This window comes from Leucoraja erinacea, chromosome 32 (genome assembly GCF_028641065.1).
Source record: "Leucoraja erinacea ecotype New England chromosome 32, Leri_hhj_1, whole genome shotgun sequence".
NCBI lineage: Eukaryota > Metazoa > Chordata > Chondrichthyes > Rajiformes > Rajidae > Leucoraja > Leucoraja erinaceus.
The window spans coordinates 19,963,160-19,978,884 of NC_073408.1; the positions used below are offsets into that span (position 1 = coordinate 19,963,160).

The 15,725-nt window shown below is 43.6% G+C and overlaps 2 protein-coding genes across 4 annotated transcripts in view; both read left to right on the plus strand.

Annotated features, from left to right (window-relative positions):
- Positions 1–7,056, plus strand: part of ei24 (EI24 autophagy associated transmembrane protein) — a 57,816-nt gene extending 50,760 nt beyond the window's left edge. For both annotated transcript variants that reach the window (XM_055660850.1, XM_055660849.1), the window contains exon 11: positions 684–7,056. In XM_055660850.1, the coding sequence (XP_055516825.1) occupies positions 684–846 (163 nt within the window). In that variant the 3' untranslated portion in view covers positions 847–7,056. The remainder of the gene's footprint in view (positions 1–683) is intronic.
- A 2,833-nt stretch (positions 7,057–9,889) lies between these two features.
- The window catches only part of stt3a (STT3 oligosaccharyltransferase complex catalytic subunit A), a 38,711-nt gene continuing 32,875 nt past the window's right edge, over positions 9,890–15,725 (plus strand). The window contains exon 1 of one of the 2 annotated variants that reach the window (XM_055660852.1): positions 9,890–10,033. The gene's annotated coding sequence lies outside the window, so the exon portion shown is untranslated. Of the gene's footprint in view, positions 10,042–15,725 lie in introns of both variants that reach the window. The other variant, XM_055660851.1, reaches the window with a different exon arrangement.

Consider the following 15,725-nt stretch of genomic DNA (forward strand, 5'->3'; position numbering starts at 1 on the left):
AGAGACTGCAGACGCTGCAATCTTGTGTTGATGTTAAGAAGGGTCCCGACCCAAAACATCATCTATCCATTCTGATCAGCTGAGTTCCTCCAAAACATATTGTTTTGGTCAGAATCTTTACTCTTTCTTCTCTTGCTTCTCTGAGAACTTACAAAAGCACCCAGTTATTTATTCTCTCTCAAAGAGGGAGTAGGGATTTTTAGAACTTTTAGAAAGGAGACGAGGAGGAATTTATTTTGTCGGAGTGTACAGAATCTGTGGAATTAATTGCCACAGAAGGCTGTAGATGCCACATCAATGGATATTTTTTAGACCTAGATTGACAGATTCATGATTAATAAGGGTGTCAGGGGATATGGGGTGAAGGCAGGAGAATGGGGTTGGGAAGGAAAGATAGATTAGCCATGATTGAATGGCGGAGCAGATATTCTGCTAGAACTTATGAAGATGCAGGATACTTTATCGTGATTCGCAGCTCTCTATGGGAAGGGTGGAGGTGTGTGGTCTGAAGGGTCTCACCTATTTATTTTCTCCAGAGATGCTATCTGACCCGTTGAGTTCCTCCAGCGTTTTTGTGTCTATCTTTGGTAAAGGAACTTCTGTTTTAGTAACTTTAGAATGGGGAATTGCTGTTGCTCTGTGCGAACAGTTCTGATTAAAGTTGTCTCCTCTTCCTCTTCCAGTCATTTTCAGCTGCACCTCTTCTCCTTTGTGATCATGCTCAGCAACAAACTTTTCCACAAGACAGTTCACATTCAAACTGCCATGACAGCAACGGGATCATCTGAACACCTGCCATCTCCTCATCCGTCCCCCGCCAAACACAGATCCGCGATGCAGCAGTAAACGCCAGTTCAGGGCTCCTGGCCTCCTGTCCCTTTTGCACTGGGTACACTCAAAGTTTCATCTCCTATTGTAGGCGGGACAGTGTTCCTGGAGATGAGTAGCCACGTTTCACATGTGGAATGTACCCTGCTATTGCGTCCTGTCCGAACCTGAATCTGTGCAGAATTTTCCCTCCTGCCGCGAAGCTGGGAGGTAGATTTGAACTACCATCCAATTTTAATGAGGTAAATTTTATGTGAGAAAGCATTTTATAGATGATTTATGAGTGAGACAGAATTTGCAGCAAATACTAGCTGACGTGCCTAAATGTAACATTTTTGTACACATTTGTGCCAAGTAAGTGATTTACAGAAATACAGTGCTTTGGTTTATTGTTGTTGGGAGGGAGGGGTGGGAAATAAAAGGAACTGCGTGTGGGATTGTGAAAATGTAACTCTGCTTGTGTCAGTATTGGTCTCGGTTCAGATAACCATCAGGGATATCTTAATGAAACAGTAACGTGTTCTTGCTCAATATTAAACCAATAATAATTATGGTAAGTATATTAGTGATCCTATTGAATTAATGAAGAAGCCTGATTTGTGTTTATTCTTTCTTTGAAAATTGGCTATTTTGAAGATGGAGAATGGTGTACTGTAGTGGACTTTACAAAATCGTGCTCCGTGACTGAAATACTTTAACTTAATGCAAGATTATTTCTGTTGGGGTTGCCCAAAATCTCACCTTGTGGTTAGAATTGATGGTGTTCGCACCACTGACAGTTGGATCTATAAGAGTCACATATAAAGTCCACACTCTCCAGGCACATGAGTCTAGTTCACTTGCACTAATCTCTGACTCGGAGTAAAGCTGCTCCAATGTTGGTCTACCAGGCCAATGTTGGTCTGTTGCTCTTCTGCTGAACTCTTTGCCACAGTGGGTGTTTCATGTAAAGTCGATTGCAAAGTGATCCAAAAATTATTTGATAGTAACCACAAAGTATGGGGAACCCGGACTTCTGCACCAGTAATGTTCATTGCAAGTGATCCTGATGGTCAGTCAGTCAGTCAAGATTGTTGTCGTAAGTCTATTGAGAGAACCCGTTCTAATTTACAAAGTAATGCTATTTGTGTTTTAGGGGTAAATTGAATAAACAGTTAGTTTAAATTGTCTAGCATGTATGTAAATTTCATTGACTTCATAGAATAGTTGCACAGAATGTAATCCATTGGCCCATCGAGTCTATTTAATGTTGACCCGTTTTGTGTTTGAAGTGTGCAAATTGTATGAGATTCTGGTAACTGAAAGATCAGGTGCCACCTTCTCCCAATCAATCATCCATGTGGTAAGATCATGCTGTATAAATATTAAGGTTTAGAACACTTTTGTGCTTTTTGACATTTTTCCCCTGGATTTTGCCGTTGTCCAGTGACCTCTTGCTTCCCAGCCAACAGATAGTTGTTTGAATCAGGCTAAGATATTTCAATAATAATGGTTTTCCTTTCGCTTGATTTTGAGGTGTAGCCAATTAAAAAAAATAATAATAATAAATAAATAAAAGATCAAAAGAGCAAGTACAACTGCAGGAAAAAATGCCAGTTAGCAGTCACGATGACCATTGGGCACATATCACACTTCATCGATTAGGAGTATCTTTATGAGTGAGAGGAGAGAACAGGAAATTGTTTTTTGCTGTCCTCAGTGCAATTTGGCACCAGTGAGTGAGAGGGTGCATAGTTTACCAAAAATGTGAGACGGGTCAAAGAAATAATTGTGGTCGTGTATGTAAGACTTACCGCTTGCAGACAGTTGTTGAGTGGGTGATGCACTGTCACAGTTAACAGGCAAAGGACAACACAATGCAGTAGATGATTATTTCACTTTAAGTGTGTATGGTGGCCCGGGGCACTGTGGTTGCACAGAGACCCTCTCACTGTCGGCTAAGTAAAATATACCACTTTTGAGTAAACTTGACACCAGTACTAACTACATTTATGAATCATGAAGACTATTCACCCATGTAGAACAACACTAAAAGTTTCTGCTTGTACTGCTCTTTCACAAACTGTTACAGGGTTCTTGCTCATTTGTTGGCTAATCCAGTATGAAGCATAATTTCTTGGAATGAGTCCCACGTTTTGCCACTTTCTAGCATGTGTCTTGTCGGAGATTGTAGTTGATGTTTGGCCCAGGTCTCTGTTATACGTGAATTCTCCTCTTAAATGAAAAAGCCTTTCCATCTCACCTTCCTCTCTGAGCATCTTGTCACTTTCGATGCTCCTGGAGCTTCTCTGACTGAACAGAAATTATAATTATGGACTAGGATAACTAATCCATGCGGTGTGGCTCACAGGGTAATAATGTAAACTCATCTCATCTAGTTGACAAGAGATGCTTTCAAATCTCAATCTTAGAACATGCACAAGTTAAAAGTATTTTGTGTGCCTCCTAAAGAATTTAAATTCTGTAGGGGTGGCGCAGTGGTAAAGTTGCTGCCTTACAGCGCCAGAGACTGGATTGGATTGTGACTAAGGGTGCTGCCTGTACGTAGTTTGCATGATTTCCCTGTGACTGCATGGATTTTCTCTGGGTGCTCCAGTTTCCTCCCACACTCCAAAGCCGTACAGGTTTGTAGGTTAATTGGCTTTGGTAAAAGTGTAAGTCCTGGTGTGTAGGATAGTGTTAGTGTAAGGGATGATTGTTGGTCGGTGTGGGTTTGTTGGGATGAAGGGCCTATTTCTGCACAGTATCCCCCTTTCGAAAGTCTAAATTTCAATTTTATGATCTACCTTCATCAAAAACATTGGCTAGCCTCTGACCTGACTGATGATCACAAGAGATATTGGATGAAAGTTAGAAACAAATTTGGGAATGATTAGGATTTTCCTTCCCGCTGCTCTGAGATTGGATCCAGCAACAGCACAAACGGTTCTGCCAGTTGTATGTGCACTGTGGAAGGAGAAACCTAGATGTGGAAGAGATCATTGGTATTTTGCAAGGCTGAGATGCTATGTAGAACCTGTTCTCGGCATGTGTGCTAGTAAGTAATATGAAGACCAATGTGTCTAGTGAGCACAATAGCACTAAGTGTTCCATTTTGTAAAGAAAGTTTTGAACTGAGTGAACCACTGAGCAGAGGTACATTCGAGGCCAGCATGGGGTATGTTGGTTATTTTGCATTGTTTATTTGAGCTGTGTTCACCAAGCTGATTGCTGAATGTAGTTATTAGCAAGTATTCTTGACCATGAACGTGTAAAAGCTAGGATATGTAAAAGCAACCTTGAGTGCAAACTGAGGCGAAGGCCAGGTTAGTATAAGGACCACTCTCTCCTCTTTGCATTCTCGCTCGTTCATCCTTTTTCTCCCTTGCTCCGTCCTTCACCTTGCCATGCTGATTTTTCTCCATTGCTGACATAAGAGGTCTATAGAGTAGACCTCTTAATGACATTCTACAGCATGATCCACCCCAGAGGATTATATGTAAGCTACTTAAATCCCTCACTTAAGATTCCAGCCTGTAACTTAGTTATTCTTAGTTATTATTCAATATTTAATTAACAGAACTGATCCACAGAAGACTGCCCCGGTGTGATTAGTGTATCTTTGATTAACAGCAGCTCCAAGCAAAGTTAGTTTGGTTTTGATTTGCTAACTACGATTTGCATATGGATGCTTTTATTTACAGAGACCATGTGTACTCAGCTAAGCATTTAATTTATGGATCGCTTCAGTGTTACAAAACTGCTGCCTGCTTACATTGACTGGAAAAGACCCTTGGAGTTCTATATGATTACTGACATCCTTAAAGGTGTCTGAGCAGATAGAAGTTAGCATTTTTAAAACTCTACAATTCATTGTTCTTTCATGCAAGGCATGAGATGCAATGAACAAAGCAAGTTGCATCTATGATCTTGCTTGGATCACTGTCAGGTGAACTCGGATGATATACCGTTTAATGGATCTTCAGGGTCAATAGTATGCTAATTAAGTCGAAATGTGGTAGAATTATACTGTACTTTGATACTATGATGAGAAATGAGCAAACAGAAGAGTGGGCTCTCTTGGGGGAAAAATAATTCATGGTGTAATTAAACACTAACAACTTGTTTTAAAAATGCTTGAACTGAAAACGATAATAAAAACTGTACATGGTGGAAATCTGAAATAAAAACAGAAAATACTAAAATCACGGAGATCGGGCAGCATCTGTGGAAGGGGTAGTTGTTGACATTTCAGGCCAACAACTCTTTCGGATCTGGGAACGGAGATAATTTTAAGTTGCTAGGAATGTTGGGGGTGGGGGAGGGGGGTGGATAGGACGATGGTAATATCAGTGATGGGGTGAGGCCAGGGTTATTGTAGGATGAGTTGTAGGGGTCAGGGGTTAAAGGGGTGTGGGGCAGGATAGAGGGTGATTCTACAAGGCAGAATACAGTATTCTGTTGCTAATAGCGTAGCTGTGGGACATGCCAGGCAAGTCAGACTGTATTATGGATAGAGGGTACCTCCAATTTCCAGTTCTGATATACGTGTCATGTCTTCGACCTGAAATGTTAAGTCGGAAGCTCTGAAAGCCTTACTAATGCTCTGAAATTGTTCACTGCTCAGTTGTGATGGCACACACAGTTCCCTAGAACTACACAGCGACACTGCAGTTTCAAAACTTGCCAGCTGACGAAAGAGGAAGGGCTCACTGGCACTTTAAAGATTGAAAGTGAGCGCCACCATAACTAGGTGAAGGAACTGTGGAAAGCTGTTGGTCCTATTCTCCAGCCCACACACACACCAGGTTGCTCCGAGCGAGTGGTGTTGATGGCATTTGTTGTCACAGCATTCCCTTACATTAGTTGCGCAGTGATCACACTTAGAACCACCCTTTCTGTTCAAAAGCAGAGCATTAATGGTGGCGGTTTCCCCTGCCTCAAGGTTGCTGCATGTGCCTCACAGCATGACAACTTCTGACACGATTTATTGCACATAACTTGTATTTTTGTTTGTATTATGTATCATGGGGTTTGTCATGCAATTGAAACGCCATCTCTGATTGTGAATTGTTAAACGGTGAGGGTCAGGTAATTGATGGGTTACTAATACCCTTTTATATCTGTTATTAAAATGTATGTTTCAACTTCCATCCATGAAGCTAAATGCAGGAAACATAGAAAAGGTCTAAATGTCTCAGTTCAGATTGTCATCCCACCACTCACTCACTCACTCACTCACTCACACACCACAGGGCTCTGCTGGGTGATGCATCTGTTTTGTTTCTGATTGCAACTCTGAAATGAGACTGTTGCTGCACTGACTGATCAAATCTAGCAGCAGCTGAATTACTGAGCGATGGACACGGCTAATGTTCCATTTGTTTACCCAACCCCGTGCTCGTGATGGGTTATGGCAGGCAAGGATATTGAGGCTGGTCCGAAGCTGCAGAATTAATGCTATATAACACTTTGGGAAGTGGGAGGCGGGAGATAAAGAGTAGTTGTCGGGGTCAGGACACCGAGTCTCTTCCCAACGTCCATCACCTCCAGCAGTGATCACTGAGCCTGAAGAACGATCCTGATCCAAAACCTCACCTATACATGTTCTCCAGAGATGCTGCCTGACCCGCTGAATTACCCCAGCACTTTGTTTCATTTTTTGTAAACCAGCAGCTGCAGTTCCTTGTTTCGACCGAACACTTGTATCCTTGGCTCAGTGCAGGTCTGGCTGCTGGCAGAACTATCTCCCAAATTGGCTTTGCTTTACAATGTGAACATACTGACTATTTGGGAGGGGAGTGGGGGAGAGGCTTCCTCTTCTTCAACCATCCTCTATGGTAAGACCGCTCCCATTACAAACCAAAAAAGTGATATGAAGTATGTGTGCTGAAGGTCTGACTCCTAATGGGTTCTTGGCAAATTGCTTATACTCCTTTATGTGAAGGGCAACATTAAATTTTATTTCTAATGTACATTTTTCTAATGTACATTTTTAAGCATCATAAAGCATGTTGCTTTCAAACTGCAGGAAGCTCGAGCTGGTCAACTTTTAAAGAAAAAAAAACATGTCTTAATGTGCTATGTTTTGTGAACCTGTACAAAGTTTTAAAAGTTGTTTTAATTGTACGCTTTTGTAACCAGGATAAATTCTCAGCCCCTGTCTGACTGAGGATATTACATAAACATCATAGTTTATTTGTCAACGTATGTACCACTTGAATGTGGAAATAAAGACATTTATACCAATTGGATTCACATTTTCTGAATGAGATGGTAAGGAGCAAAAATACGTGTGCAATTCATTTCTTGGCTCAATTATTTCTTCATCACGTGTACAGATATATGGTGTAATGCTTATTCTGCATCAAATCGCACTAAGCATAAACAGAATAGATCCTGGCATAATTTTGCAACTTCCAATTCTAGGCTTAAAGAGGCATGCATTCTTTGAAAGTAAAGTTTAAACCAAATATTAACACACTCAGTTGTCAATGGCAGCAGGCAAGTTAGAAAAAAGTACTTCACAAAATCTCACAAGGCATTTGGTTCATCACGTTGATGTGTCAGAAGGGCAGAACAGGGCAATGTAAGAAACTGTAGCAGCTGGAATCGAGCCAAACAGAAGGTCCCCTTTCATCCACCATCCTTCCCTCTGGTTCTACATTTCACTCATCTTCACTCCTTTTCAGAGTCCACCCTTTTTGTCTTCTCTACTTATCACCTCTGATCTTAATTACTAGTGCTGGAGGAACTCAGTGGGTCAGGCAGAATCTGTGGAGGGAATGCCCAGCTGACGTTTTGGGTCATGAACCAATGGAGGATCAAGATTCCAGAATCTGCAGTTCCTCCTTGTCTCCACCATTACCCCATCCCTTCTCACCAGCTCCCCCCACCTCCACTACAATCAGTCTGAAGAAGGGTCCCCTGAAACATCACCTTTCCATTCCCTCCATAGATGCTGTCTGACCTGCTGACTTCTGCCTGCGCTTTCAAGTGAGTTTATTGTCCTGTGTTCCTGTATAGGACAATTAAATTCTTGCTTTGCTTAAGCACACTTAAGCACACAGAAAAAAAATTGTAGGCATTTACTACAAAACAGATAAAAATGTGTCCATATACCATGATATAAATATATACACCATGAATAAATAAATGGCAAAGTGCAAATAACAAAGTGGTTATTATAATCACAGCCAGCCTGAATGAGGGGAAGTAGCTATTCCTGAACCTGGTTGTTGGTAAAGTCCTGCAAATAGCAGGGAAAGTGTTAGATCAAAGATCTTAAGCGAGCATGGATTACTCTGCAAAGTGAGGTACGCTCATGGGGGGGATGGGGATTAGAGACACATTTTAGGAAAACCGCCATCTTGTTCCGTTGCTCCCGCCTTCTTGCTTCCGGCCAAAAGTGGATCCGCAGCGGGGAGAGAAATGCGGGGCCCGGGACAGCGGGGAGAAGGATTCCTCCCGCTGATGTGCACATAATAATCAGAGTGCGCGGGGCAGCGGGGAGAAGGAGAAGGAGTATGCCTGGGGTCCCGAGCCAGGTTTAATAGCCTGATGGCTGAGGGGAAGTGCGGGCCATTCCTGAACCTGGTTGTTGCAGGTCTTCAGGCTCATGTAGGGCCTTCTAGGCCCTGAAGGGAGAGAGAGTGCCCCAAGACAATGGTTTCTTATTTAATGTAGTCTGCCAGGATTGTGTGTGTTATATACATTTATATAATTTTCATGTATGTGGTCCTTTGAATTATGATGAATCTAACCCTATATGCACAACAATCACCCTGTGAGTCGGGTCGGTTCCGGTTTACTACAAAATACTCAAACACTTTCCCCACATTACCAGAATCAATTTTATTGACAAGGTTACATTTATGAATCTGAAAAAGCTGTTGGCAACATTGAAACAGTGCGAGTCGGGTCAGGTTAGGCGGCAGGTTGCTAAAATCATGCCCATGATCCCCTCCATGGTATTACACGTCAGTCCATTGCATTTAGCAGGAGTAGCCTATCTTGCTTCGCTATAAGATCTTTGGCCAGGATGTTGTGGGTCGTTGATGATACTGCAACAACAAGGTTCAGGAATAGCCACTTCCCCACAACCATCAGGCTATTAAACCTGGCTCGGACAAAACTCTGAACATTAATAACCCATTATCTGTTATTTGCACTTTATCAGTTTATTTATTCATGTGTTTTGTAGTCGATGCCTACTATGTTCTGTGTGCTGAAGCAAAGCAAGAATTCCATTGTCCTATCAGGGACACATGACAATACACTCGCTTGAACTTGAGACTGAGAGTCATGGGAGAGACGAGAGATATGGAAGGGCAAGGTGTGAAAATGAGAGATCAAAGGGGGATGTTGATCAAGGAAAATGTCGAATGGATCATTGTTCGCTGAGGGGAAGGTGACAAAGAGGCATACAGTCAGTAAAATGTAACCAGGAGGACAGTGAAAGTTGTCGGGGGGGGGAGGGATAGAGAGGGAAAGCAATGGTTACTTGAAGTTAGAGAAATCACCACTCCTCCCGCTGATGTGCACATAATACTCTGTAAACAATATCATAAACGGAAAAAAGTCCAGTGTACACATTCAAAATTCAACAGGATAAATATGCTTGTTCTTTAGATCCATGTATCTAAACCTTGTTGCAGGGACATGTCCTTTCATTGAAGCCCGCTGTGGATAGACACAAAATACTGGAGCAACTCATAGGGACATCTCTGATGAGGATGAATGTGTGACGCTGCGCCTGTCCTGCTGAGTTACTGCAGCTTTGTGCAAAGATATCGCTCCAGTATCTTTGGCTTTGTGTGTGTGCTTTCGCTGTAAACCAGCGCAAAGATCCTATAGCACCTTTGAACCCAAAGATTATAGTGAACCAGCGTCTGCAGCTCCTTGCCACATATGGGCGGGGCGGGGCGGGGCGGGATGACCGGGTCGAGTCCTCCGCGATCCCGTGAGGCGGCGGGCGGCCGCACACTCCTCGGGTCGCGCTCCCCCCCCCCCCCCCTCAGCGACACGTACCTCTTTGCGCGCTCAACCCAACCTGCTACCGGAAGCGGGCTGTCGCTGACTGATGGCTCGCCGGCCAATCGCAGGCGGCGGTGCGGGCATCTCCGGCCGCCCATTGGCCCGTGGGCGGGTGCTTCCGCTGACAGGTTAGGTTGTGGCGGGCGTGCGGCCCGTGCCCGGGGTGGATGGAGTGAGCGCGGCGGTGGCGGTGAGCGGGTAACGCACTGTGGCATCGACTCGCGGGGCGGCGGAGGGAGGGAGGGGGGGGGTCGCGGGGGGCCGGGACCAAGGGCGGTTGGTGGCGGGAACCGAGCCCGCGTTCTTGTCCCCTCGCCCCCCCCCCCCCCCCCAAACTGGCCCGATCCTCTCCCTCCCTCCCTCCTGCCCCTCAATTGGCCTAAACTTCCTCCCGGTCCCCCCCCCCCCCCCCCCCCCCCCCCCCCCCCCTTGCTTCATCTGCCCCCTGTCTCACTCTTGCCTCCCAACTTCCCTAATCTCTCCCTCCTAGCCCCCCTACCCGCCATTCCGTCTCTCCCCACTCTTCTCTCCCCCATTCTATCTATCTCTCTCCCCCCCCCAATTTTTCTCTCTCACCCCCCCACTTTCTTTTCCCCAATCTCTCCCCCCCCCCTCCCCCCCCCCCATTCTCTCTCTCCCCCATTTTCTCTCTCTCTCCCCCCATTTTTTCTCTCCCTCCCCCCATTCTCTCTCTCTCTCTCCATTTTTCTCTCTCCCCATTTCTCTCTCTCTTCCCCCATTTTCTCTCTCCCTCCCTCCATTCTCTCTCTCCCTCCCTCCATTCTCTCTCTCCCTCCCTCCATTCTCTTTCTCTCTCCCTCCCTCCATTCTCTTTCTCTCTCCCTCCCTCCATTCTCTCTCCCTCCATTCTCTCTCCCTCTCTCTATCCTCTCCTCTCCTCTCTCCTCTCTCTCTCTCTCTCTCCATTCTCTTCTCTCCCATTTCTCTCTCCTCCCCCATTCTCTCTCTCCCCATTCTCTCTCCCCCATTCCCCTTTTCCTCTGTAGTCACTCACTTGTCCCATTCCCAGCCGTTAGTCCCTGCACCATCTCTCAAATCATGGCCAGTGCTCAATGAATTTTCTCTCCATTACCCATACGTCGCATATACATACACTTCCTTTTAAGGAAGGAGGATTTACTCAACATTCCTTCTATCTAACCTTTGATTCCTTGAGAGGGTATTAGCTATTAGGAGAGGTTGGACAATCTCGGTCAGGATGAAAGGTCCTGAAGAGGGTCCTGGCCTGAAGCGTCACGTATCCATGTTCTCCAGTATTTTTTACACGAGAGTGGTGGGTGCGACATGCTGCTAGAAGTTGTGGCGGAGTCGGGTACAATAGTGTCATTTAAGAGGTTTTCTGATGGACAAGTGGATATGGAGGGAATGGAGTGGTATGGATAACAGAGAAGAGATTAGTTTAGTGACAGCATGTTCAGCACAGACCTTGTGGGCTGAAGGGCCTGTTCCTGTGTTTTACTGTTGTATGTTCTCTTCCACCAAAAATCTGTGGGGTTTTAGAACTCAAGCTGTCTGAGTAAATATTGATCTTTCCTCATCTTCTTACTAACCACGTGTTTAGTCAAACTGTCAAAGTTTCCAAACTTAAAACATCCCTTACAAAATCTGATCACCCACCACCAAGAATCCCACCCCCCCCCCCCCCCCCCCCCCCCCCCCCCCCCCCCCCCCCCCCCCCTGCTGAAAAAAATCAAGTTAGGGTTAGAGCTGCTTTTGTATTTGATCATTTACATTTTTCTTTAAAGTTGCTTCCCAAACATCAGCTGCTTTATTTCACATTTACTCAGCTGATTTGCTGATTAAATATGCCCCATGCATCCTCAAAAATACTTTATTATGTATGTAAGTCTTGACTGCCTTCAACTTGAGTGAGGTGCTGGTCGCAATTAGTTTTATCCCTTGCTGGTTTATAATACCCATGAAGTGCCCCAGGAAGGATCCCAGGGCTGTGATCCGAAACTTTATATATATTTTCCGATTGTTCTGTGTCTGTGAAACTTGGTTTCCAACCTCTGATTACCACCCCGAGTTTTGGAGAGGTGAGCGCGACAACATTATGTGCATAAGGCAGTCCAATCTCACACCATTCCCAATGAGATGAGCATAATTTGACTGCAGGAATACTTTGTTGGTGCAGAAAACTGTTAGTTTGTGTGAAGTTTGTACTTTAAATCCCCTTTATGCATTGAAGCAATGTTTTGTCAAATCTCTTCGTTACAAGATATCATTAAACATTAAAAATTAGGTGCTTGTAAAAAATCAGTAGAACTATTGAAAAATTGCATAATGTATTAAAAAAAAAGTGAAATTAATTTGGCAGGAAAAATAAAATAATAGTTGTATGTAAATATGAGAGGGTGCAAGGGAAACTGATTGCCCTTGTGCACGACTCACAGATACATGTAAGATTAGGAAAGCTAACAGTTCTCTAGTTTACTAGAAAGTTTGCCAGACTAATCTCTGGATTAGTGAGTTGTCTATGGAGGTCAGGCCAGGCTCGAATCTGTTGGAGTTTAAAGGAATGAGAGATAATTTGATGAGAGAACATGATGATTCTAACACTCGGCGGCACTGTTTCAAATGAAGGAGTGGCTTATTTAAGACTGAGATAAACTTTGAGTCTTTGAACTTTCTGCCTCGAGGGAGTTGAAAATTGAGTTTTTTAATCATTTTTAAGATAAGGTACATTTTTGATAAGGAATGGGATTAGAAATATCATTATATTGGATTATACCAAGGGTAGATTAAAATGTAGAATTAAGATTATAATCAGAGCAGCATGATTTTATTAACTGGCAGAGCAGGATTGAGGTGCCTGCTTCTGCTCATAATTTCTATTTGTAATCAAAGAATCGAACTTTACCATATTGTTAGCTATTATTTCTTCCTCAGCCAGCATAATCCCTGCCCGATAAAGTAATACATCTTTGCTTAAGAAGGAACTGCAGATGCTGTAGTTTCTTCAGCACTTTTGTCTACCAATAAATCTTTGCTATTTGGACACGGCTCTGTACAAATTGGCGGTTTATTTTCTACAAAACAGCAATGAGCCAAAATATTCAATTGGCTGCAAAGTGCGTTAAGATATGAAGTTATATATAATTTTAGTCTTCTAAATAATATGACCGTATGCACTAAATGTTGGGTTCACTTGAAGAAGATGGTGCGGTGGTGATGAAGGTTTGTTTGGCTTCTCACTTTTGAGACTTTTTTCTCCCTAGTGCTGTCCTGCCCAGTTAGCAAACACTGGAAATATTTTGTAGCGTGGCTTTAATTTAAAAGACTGAAACCCATTGTCAGAATTGGAGTGCTGGGCTTTAGGGTTATTTCAGCTCTCAGAAAGATTAGTTCATAACAGGATGTTTAGTTGCGGTGTATGATTATCACAGTTTTAGAATAAAGGGGAGGTCATTTAAGACTGAGGTGAGAAAAAACTTTCACCCAGAGAGTTGTGAATTTATGGAATTCCCTGCCACAGAGGGCAGTGGAGGCCAAGTCACTGGATGGATTTAAGAGAGAGTTAGATAGAGCTCTAGGGGCTAGTGGAGTCAAGGGATATGGGGAGAAGGCAGGCACGGGTTATTGATAGGGGACGATCAGCCATGATCTCAATGAATGGCGGTGCTGGCTCGAAGGACCGAATGGCCTCCTTCTGCACCTATTTTCTATGTTTCTATGATGCAAATTATAGGTTGTTGGATATTTGTATTGTCTGTAATGCAGTATTTTTCAAAAGCAGTCTACCCTCATTGGTCCAGACCTCGTAATAATGGATTTTGGTTCCAGTGGCCAAAATCTGTTGTAACCAAGGTGTCTGCTCGTATTGGACCAAAGGGCAGAGGTTGTTTCACAGAGAGACCACTGGGCAGAAAGGAACCTCCCGGTGAACACCGCAGAGCTGGGCAAGATCGGACCCGATGGCCGCCGCAAGCACGAACCCGGCGGCAGCCGAGAACAAAGATGCACCAACCTCATGCGGCAGCAGGCATGGCATGCCGCTGTGAAGAAGGGCTCAGGGGCTGCTGCCTGCAAGGGAAGAGTCGAGGAGTGAGCCACTGGCAGTGACGGACATGAGCAGTGGGACGGTAGGAGAGGGTACGGGGCATTGCCTCTGGTGCCTTCAAGGTCGGCTGCAGGAGGCGTCCCCTTGCAGCAGCCTGGGGCTTACCTGGCCTTATCTGGATCAAGGGCGCTCCAGTACTTTCAACATGTGGACCAGACTTTGGACTTGTTTTAAACGGTGCCAAAATATTGCGACTGTCCATTTGTAGGTTGTGCAATATAATGTCACTGTGCTGTGCATATATGACAATAAAGAACCATTGAGTGGTCTCAGTCTGTGTTACCGCCACTCAATGACAGAGCATTGTTGTGCACTCACTCTGTTTATAGTGTTTACTCACTATTTTGCTTAAATTAACATTGCCGTAATTGACCATGGCTTTCATAAAGAGAGGTGGTGTAAAATTATTTATTTACATAATTACGTATTACGCATGTTGTGTTCTTTCATGTTTTTTGTGCATATTGTTTAGTGTAAATTTTTAAGATATATAAGATCATGACAATGCACATAAATGCTTTTGATCTGCATTGGTCATTGTGAGATAGCCCGAATGAACAACATGAAGTGGATCACCACTTAATCTTGGGTTATTATTGGTTGTTTTTTCAGCACTACAAATTTACTCTCCTTACTTGGTTATAGTGGAAAATCGGCAATTGTGTGTTTGTCCTGATGGGACAATACATATTGGGAATTGTTAAGATGTGTGGTATGATGTCAATACAATATGGTGGCGCAGTGGTTGAGTTGCTGCCTCGCAGCACCCAAGACCCGGGTTCGATCCTGACTACGGGTGCTGCATGTAAGAGGTTTGTACACTCTCCCTGTGGCCGCATTGGTTTTCCCTGGGTGTTCCGGTTTCCTCCCACACTCCAAAGACGTACAAGTTTGTAGGTTAATTGACTTCCATAAATTGTAAATTGACCCTGGTTTTTATGATAGTGCTAGTACTGTTTATCTGTGCCTATCTAAAAGCTTCTTTTTGATCATATTGAATGGCGGTGCAGGCTCGAAGGGCCGAATGGCCTACTCCTGCACCTAATTTCTATGTTTCTATGTTTCTTAAATGCTACTGTTTTATCTACTTCCACCACCACAGCTGGATCCCTCCATGCATCAATGCTTTTAAGTGTCTTGCCATTAACTGTATACTTTCCCCTTGCATTCAATTGTTCAAAGTGCAACACCTTGCACTTGCTGAGATTAAACTCTATTTGCCATTCCTTCGCTGTTATCTAAAACAGATCGATACATTGTTGTAATCCGTGACAGCCTTCCTCGCTGTCTGCAACTCCACCAATTTTGACATTGAAAGGGTCCAGAAAACAATTGCAAGAATAATGCCTGCTCTGAGGGATTGCAAGTTAAAAGGAGAGGCTCGGGCTTAGAGAGTGAAAGCTGACTGGATATTTGATGGAAGTGTATAAAGTGTAACTCTTTATAATGTGGGTAGTGGGAGAATACTATAGTGGGGGCTCCAGATAATTATAATGGAAAAGAAACTTAAACGTGAGACAAAGAATGCATTCACTCAGCTTCAAGAGTCAAGGCAAGTCTAGAGAGTTTATTGTCATGTGTCCCAGATAAGACAATGAAATTCTTGCTTGCTGCAGCACAACATAATATTGTAGGCATAAATACAGATCAGTGTGTCCATATACCATAGAATATATATATATATACACACACAAAAATAAACAGATAAAGTGCAATAGGCTGTTATAGTTCAGAGTTTGAAGTTGTGTTTAATAGACTGATGGCTGTGGGGAAGAAGCTGTTCCTGAACCTGGATGTT